Raw genomic sequence first — 8232 nt, forward strand, 5'->3', positions numbered from 1 at the left:
TGCGAAAGGAAACTTCCTCCATGCTGAGGGGGCAAATTCTAATCAAATATAGGCAGAATTTACTACTCCCTGAACTTAACCCCTAAAATTTGAGTGAGCTATACAATTTAGGAGAAGGAATATATAGTGTTAACTCCCTAGACAAGAATCAAGAAATTGATTTTTTTAGGGGAAGACCTAGAGACCCTCTTATAGTCGCGTGCTTTCTCATTTTTAATGTCTGGCAAAATTTATGAATATTTATAATTGTCAGGTAACAAAGCATTGTGATGGCCTAGAGTACTGAAATGTTTTACCACCATGTGATGTTTCACACAATTTCAAACGACGAAGCACAACAGGTAAACTTTCTTACAAACGAACCGAGCAGTAGGAACAATTCGAAAGCTCAGAACATGGTGTAAACTTGGGTCAGCTTCACTCCCGTGCATTAGGAACTCAAAAATATTACTAGCATTTTATCAAATAAGTTTATCATTTGATACCATGTTATGAACTTGCTACGTTTTGGACAGAAACAGCAACCACGCATCTAATGTTCTGAACACATATGTTACAGATTTAGAGTTTCAGATCACAGAATTTCAGCACCACATAACTCTACATGTCACCTGTGCCAATGCTTAAAGCTTCGCGGTGGCTGCATCCTGGAGCTCAAAGCCCCTCTCCACGGCGTAGTCCACGAAGCTGTACAGAGGCAGCACCCGGTCGCCATACTTATCACCGAACCTGTCCGCCTCCGTCTTGGCCTGCGCCTTGAGCTCCTCGACGATGCCCAGCGCACGGTCCATGCCCAGAGAGCGCAGGACGCTGGCGTTGCTCCTCATCTTGCCGTTTCCCGACGCGCTCCGCATGTCGTCCACGAGCTCGTACAGGACGCCAATGGTGCGGCCGTATCGCCGCAACGCGGCCTCCTCGTCGGGGCCCGCACCGCCTAGCATAGCCCCGCACGCGGCTGAGCACTCCGCCATCTCGCCGAACTTCTTGGTCAGGACCTGCATGACCTCGGCTTCACCGAGGGCGCTGGCACCGGCGAGATCGAGGAACTGGCCGGCGGCCATGCCGGTGGATCCCACGGTGCGCGCGAGTTCTGCGAGAACGCGGAGGAGGACGGCGTGCGACACGGGGTCGGGGGAGGGGGTGCGGGAGATGACGTGGGTGTAGGCGAGCGGGAAGAGCGCGTCTCCTGCGAGGACGGCCATGTCCGTGCCGTACGCCGCGTGGGTGGACGGGCGACCTCGGCGGGTGGGCGCGGCGTCAAAGCACGGCAAGTCGTCGTGCACGAGGGACGCCGCGTGGAGCATCTCCAGCGCGGCGGCGGTGGGGAGCGCCGCGGCGCGCGGCGCGCCGAGGAGCTCGCAGGCGGCGACGCAGAGAACCGGGGGCGCGCGCTTGGCGGCGCCCTCCTTTCCGGCGCCCGGGAGGACGGCGTGGCGCATGGCGTTGTGGATGCTCTCCGGCGGGCGGATGGGCATCGCGGCATCGAGCTCGCCCTCGACCTCCGAGATCAGCGAGGTCCAGTAGCGGCGCAGGTCAAAAGATGGGGAGGCGGCGGCGGCGGCGGCGGGAGAGGCCCGGATAGGGAGGAAGCGGCTTGATTTGGAGGTGGATGGCGGCCTCGGGATGGGGAGGGGGAGGGAGACGAAGAGGGATGAGAGAGCCATGGCGACGGAGAGGCGCAGATTTGGGTTCGGATGTGGTTTCTTGGGTTCGTGGGTGTGACCCGGCTAGGTGACGCTGTTCTGCACTTCCGTTGTGCCACTAATCCGGTATATGATCGTGGGATGCCTATTATCAGATCACGAGTTCTCGAAAAGAAAAAAAACTGATGTCGTCAACTCGTCACGTGAGAATCAGTCTCAAGACCAACATTGGTAAAGCCTCATCGATGTCATAGCCAAGCTTTTAAATCTAGGCCGGTACGACCGATATATAGGCTGATATATCACTTTTGGGGCTCCACCGACATAAACATAATATATCATTTTTCAATATATCATCCGATATGGGCCGAAATATCAACCGATATGGCCGATATCTAGCCCAATATGTCCAGCGATATAGAACAATACATAGATGACAATAATAATTTGTTGGATAGCAGTGAAATAAGATTGTGCATTTACAACTTCGTTATATATTATTGAAGTTATTCACAATGTTTTATACAAATGCATATATATCGTACTGTTTTTAATCATAGAGTAAGGATTTTGTGAATCTTTCCTTAATAGTTTCTTAATCAACAAATCAATAAACTAGGAATCTAAAAATGCTATGTTGAAGCATTGACATCATACATTTTCTTTTACTAAAAAATGTTTTAAACAAGAATAATGAAAAAAAAACTAGAGACCGATATATCTACATATCATCCGATATCCGACATCCAATATGTCAAAACCAAACCGATACGGACCCGCTATCCGATATTTTGAAGCTTGGTCATGGCCAGGGGTTTTCTCTCAGACTTGCCGTCCCCTAGCATTGCTCTCTTCCGGCGGCTCCGGACGCCGAGGGGCTGTTTGGATCGGATTTTTTTTTGAAACTATGATGATTTTTATAGCAAATTCGGAAACTATAACCCTAATGCAGAAAAATCAAAAGTATCACCCTATCGGCCTCATGTTGGCCGAAGAGAGACTTTTCGGCCAACCTTTGGCCAAAAAGGACTTTTCGGCCAACACCTGCTCTGCTGTTTTAGAAAATTCATATCAATTAGGATTTTTAGTATTTTAATTTGATTCTTTTTGCATTAGATTAGAAATTTTATGAAGTTCCTGTAGATATCAAGTTTGACTAGATTTGAAAGTTTGAATTTGAATTTTCATGAATTTGCTCAAATCACTAGATTGCCTATAATTTGAGCTAGGAGTATTTTTTTCAGATGATTCTTTTTGCTACTGGTTCTTTGTGACTTTGTTTATCAGTAGTAATTAATTGGCGAATTTTATAATTATTTAAAATTAGGTTTTTATGAAAGCAGTTCTGTTTTAGTGTTTTATAGGTTTTATGCCATTTCTTTCAATTTTAATTGCTTTAAATTGTTTTCTTTAGTTTTTTGACATATTCTTTTTGTTTTTGTTTAGTTATCAGTAGCTATTTTATTTGTAGTATTTTTTGTATTTTATTTCTTTTATCCTACTAGAAAACTTGTTTTGAGCTTCATAGGAGTTTATATTTAAAAGTTCCTTATAAATCCTGTTCAACCATTGCCGTTTTATACATGAAAAAAAATACTTTTCCGCAATTTTTTCCTTCCATTTTCTTTCCCGCCATCTTCTTTGCCGCCATTCTCTCCCGCCACACTAAGGAGTGCTGCATCGACGGAGGATGACTATGATGCCTTCATGTGGAGTGTGAAACACTGTGTGAGAGAAGTCATAAGTGTGAAACACTCTCCGATGATGATGACGAAGCTGCAAACACTTATGACTTCTCTCAGACAGTGTTTCACACTCTACCAGCAGCACCGACGCAGGAGACACAGACCGTGTCAGACGATGTTATCTACGGTCGTGGACAACATGAGGCTCGTTTTATAAGTTGAGAAGTGAAGATGGCAAGAAAGAAGATGGCGGGAAAGAAGATGGCGGGAAAGAAAATAGCGGGAAAGAAAATGGCGGGAGAGAATGGCAGGAAATAAAATGGCGGGAGAAAATGGAGGGAGAGAATGGTGGCAAATAAAATGACGGGGAATAAAATGGCAGGAGAAAATGGAGGCAAAGAATGGCGGGAGAAAATGGCGGCAAAGAAAATAGCGGGAGAAAATGGAGGGAAAGAACGACGGGAAAGAAAATGGAGGATAAAAGAAATAAAATACAAATAAAATATCTACTAATAACTTAACAGAAACTAAAAGAATATGTCAAAAAATAAAGAAAACAATTAAAAGCAATTAAAATTAAAAGAAATAGCACAAAACCTATAAAACACTAAAACAGAACTGTTTTCGCGAAAACCTAATTTTAAATAATCCTAAAATTCACCAATTAATTGTTGGGGAACGTAGCAGAAATTCAAAATTTACTACGCATCACCAAGATCAGTCTATGGAGTAATCTAGCAACGAGGGGAAGGGGAGTGAATCTACATACCCTTGTAGATCGCGATGCGGAAGCGTTGCAAGAACGCGGATGAAGGAGTCGTACTCGTAGCGATTCAGATCGCGGTTGATTCCGATCTAAGCGCCGAACCACGGCGCCTCCGCGTTCAACACACGTGCAGCCCGGTGACGTCTCCCACGCCTTGATCCAGCAAGGTGAGAGGGAGAGGTTGGGAAGACTCCATCCAGCAGCAGAACGACGGCGTGGTGGTGATGGAGGAGCGTGGCAATCCCGCAGGGCTTCGCCAAGCACCGCGGGAGAGGAGGAGGAGGGAGAGGGGTAGGGCTGCACCGAAAGAGAGACGTTCTCGTGTGTCTTGGGCAGCCCAAACCTCAACTATATATAGGGGGGGAGGGGGCTGCGCCCCCCTTAGGGTTTCCACCCCCAAGAGGAGGCGGCCAGCCCTAGATCCCATCAAGGGGGGGCGGCCAAGGGGAGGAGAGGGGGGGCGCCCCACTAGATGGGCCCTAAGGCCCATCTGGACCTAGGGTTTGCCCCCTCCCACTCTCCCATGCGCCTTGGGCCTTGGTGGGGGGGCGCACCAGCCCACCTGGGGCTGGTCCCCTCCCACACTTGGCCCACGCAGCCTTCTGGGGCTAGTGGCCCCACTTGGTGGACCCCCGGGACCCTCCCGGTGGTCCCGGTACATTACCGATTTCACCCGAAACTTTTCCGGTGACCAAAACAGGACTTCCCATATATAAATCTTCACCTCCGGACCATTCCGGAACTCCTCGTGACGTCCGAGATCTCATCCGGGACTCCGAACAACATTCGGTAACCACGTACATACTTTCCCTATAACCCTAGCGTCATCGAACCTTAAGCGTGTAGACCCTACGGGTTCGGGAACCATGCAGACATGACCGAGACGTTCTCCGGTCAATAACCAACAGCGGGATCTGGATACCCATGTTGGCTCCCACATGTTCCACGATGATCTCATCGGATGAACCACGATGTCGGGGATTCAATCAATCCCGTATGCAATTCCCTTTGTCTAACGGTATGTTACTTGCCCGAGATTTGATCGTCGGTATCCCTATACCTTGTTCAATCTCGTTACCAGCAAGTCTCTTTACTCGTTCCGTAACTCACATCATCCCGTGATCAACTCCTTGGTCACATTGTGCACATTATGATGATGTCCTACCGAGTGGGCCCAGAGATACCTCTCCGTTTACACGGAGTGACAAATCCCAGTCTCGATTCATGCCAACCCAACAGACACTTTCGGAGATACCCGTAGTGCACCTTTATAGCCACCCAGTTACGTTGTGACGTTTGGCACACCCAAAGCATTCCTACGGTATCCGGGAGTTGCACAATCTCATGGTCTAAGGAAATGATACTTGACATTAGAAAAGCTCTAAGCAAACGAACTACACGATCTTGTGCTAGGCTTAGGATTGGGTCTTGTCCATCACATCATTCTCCTAATGATGTGATCCCGTTATCAACGACATCCAATGTCCATGGTCAGGAAACCGTAACCATCTATTGATCAACGAGCTAGTCAACTAGAGGCTTACTAGGGACATGGTGTTGTCTATGTATCCACACATGTATCTGAGTTTCCTATCAATACAATTCTAGCATGGATAATAAACGATTATCATGAACAAGGAAATATAATAATAACCAATTTATTATTGCCTCTAGGGCATATTTCTAACAGTCTCCCACTTGCACTAGAGTCAATAATCTAGTCCACATCACCATGTGATTAACAGTCATAGGTCACATCACCATGTGACCAACATCCAAAGAGTTCACTAGAGTCAACAATCTAGTTCACATCACTATGTGATTAACACTCAATGAGTTCTGGTTTGATCATGTTATGCTTGTGAGAGAGGTTATTAGTCAACGGGTCTGAACCTTTCAGATCCGTGTGTGCTTTACGAATATCTATGTCATCTTTGTGGATGCTACCACGCGCTACTTGGAGCCATTTCAAGTAATTGCTCTACTATACGAATCCGGTTTACTACTCAGAGTCATCCGGATTAGTGTCAAAGTTCGCATCGACGTAACCCTTTACGACGAACTCCTTTTCACCTCCATAATCGAGAAAATTCCTTAGTCCACTAGATACTAAGGATAAGTTCGACCGCTGTCATGTGATCCATTCCCGGATCACTATTGTACCCTCTTGACCAACTCATGGCAAGGCACACTTCATGTGCGGTACACAGCATAGCATACTGTAGAGCCTACGTCTAAAGCATAGGGGACGACCTTCGTCCTTTCTCTCTCTTCTGCTGTGGTCAGGTCTTGAGTCTTACTCATACTCACATCTTGTAACACAGCCAAGAACTCCTTTGCTGATCTATTTTGAACTCTTTCAAAATCATGTCAAGGTGTGCGTTCTTTGAAAGTATCATCGGGCGTCTTGATCTATCTCTATAGATCTTGATGCCCAATATGTAAGTAGCTTTTATCCAGGTCTTCCTTTGAAAAACTCCTTTCAAACAACCCTTTATGCTTTCCAGAAATTTTACATCATTTCGGATCAACAATATGTCATTCACATATACTTATCAGAAATGTTGTAGCGCTCCCACTCACTTTATTGTAAATACAAGTTTCTAACAAACTTTGTATAAACCCAAAAACTTTGATCACTCCATCAAAGTGTATATTCTGACTCCGAGATGCTTGCTCTAATCCATGGAAGGATCGCTGGAGCTAGCATACCTTTTAGCATCCTTAGGATCGACAAAAACTTTCTGATTGTATCACATACAACCTTTCCTTACGGAAACTGGTAAGGAAACTTGTTTTGACATCCATCTGCCAGATTTCACAAATGCAGCTAATGCTAACATGATTCCGATGGACTTAAGCACTGCTACGGATGAGAAAATCTCATCGTAGTCAACTCCTTGAACTTGTGGAAATACACTTTGCCACAAGTCGAGCTTCATAGACGGTAACATTACCGTCCATGTCCGTCTTCTTCTTAAAGATCCATTTACCTCAACAGCCTTACGACCATCAAGTAGTACTCTCAAAGTCTATACTTTGTTTTCATACATGGATCCTCTCGGATTTTATGGCTTCTAACCATTTGTCGGAATATGGGCCCACCATCGCTTCTCCATAGCTCGTAGGTTCAGTATTGTCCAACAACATGATATCTCAGACAGGATCACGTACCACTCTGAAGTAGCACGCATCCTCGTCGTCCTACGAGGTTTGGTAGTGACTTGATCTGAAGTTTCATGATCACAATCATAAGCTTCCACTTCAATTGGTGTAGGTGCCACAGGAACAACTTCCTGTGCCCTGCTACACACTAGTTGAAGTGACGGTTTAATAACCCTATCAAGTCTCCACCATCCTCCCACTCAATTCTTTCGAGAGAAACTTTTCCTCAAGAAAGGACTCGTTTCTAGAAGCAATTACTTTTGCTTCCAGATCTGAAATAGGAGGTATACCCAACTGTTTTTGGGTATGCTATGAAGATGCATTTATCCGCTTTGGGTTCGAGCTTATCAGCCTGAAACTATTTCACATAAGCATCGCAGCCCCAAACTTTTAAGAAACGACAACTTAGGTTTCTATAAACGGTGTCGTCTCAACGGAATTGCGTGGTGCCCCTTTTAAAGTGAATGCGGTTGTCTCTAATGCCTAACCCATAAACGATAGTGGTAATTTGATAAGAAACATCATGGTATGCACCATATCCAATAGGGTGCAGTTATGATGTTCGGACACACCATCACACTATGGTGTTCCAGGCGGTATTAATTGTGAAACACTTTCCACAATGTCTCAATTGTGTGCCAAACTCGTATCTCAGATACTCATCTCTATGATCATATCATAGACATTTTATCCTCTTGTCACGACGATCTTCAACTTCACTCTGAAATTACTTGAACCTTTCAATAATTCAGACTAGTGTTTCATCAAGTAAATACACTCAGCATCTACTCAAATCATCTGTGAAGTAAGAACATAACAATGTCCACTGCATGCCTCAGCACTCATTGGACTGCGTGCATCAAAATGTATTACTTCCAATAAGTTGCTCTCTTGTTCCATCTCACTGAAAACGAGGACTTTCAGTCATTTTTCCCATGTGGTATGATTTGCATGTCTCAAGTGATTCATAATC

At 45.6% G+C, this 8232-nt stretch overlaps 1 protein-coding gene across 1 annotated transcript; it reads right to left on the reverse strand.

Annotated features, from left to right (window-relative positions):
• Positions 1–430: 430 nt before the first annotated feature.
• On the reverse strand, positions 431–1772 carry LOC123145055 (heterodimeric geranylgeranyl pyrophosphate synthase small subunit, chloroplastic). Its single transcript, XM_044564363.1, has one exon. The coding sequence runs from the start codon at positions 1662–1664 to the stop codon at positions 624–626; it is 1041 nt and encodes a 346-aa protein (XP_044420298.1). The 5' UTR covers positions 1665–1772; the 3' UTR covers positions 431–623.
• Between the last annotated feature and the right edge of the window lie 6460 nt (positions 1773–8232).

The sequence above is a fragment of the Triticum aestivum genome, chromosome 6D (genome assembly GCF_018294505.1).
Source record: "Triticum aestivum cultivar Chinese Spring chromosome 6D, IWGSC CS RefSeq v2.1, whole genome shotgun sequence".
NCBI lineage: Eukaryota > Viridiplantae > Streptophyta > Magnoliopsida > Poales > Poaceae > Triticum > Triticum aestivum.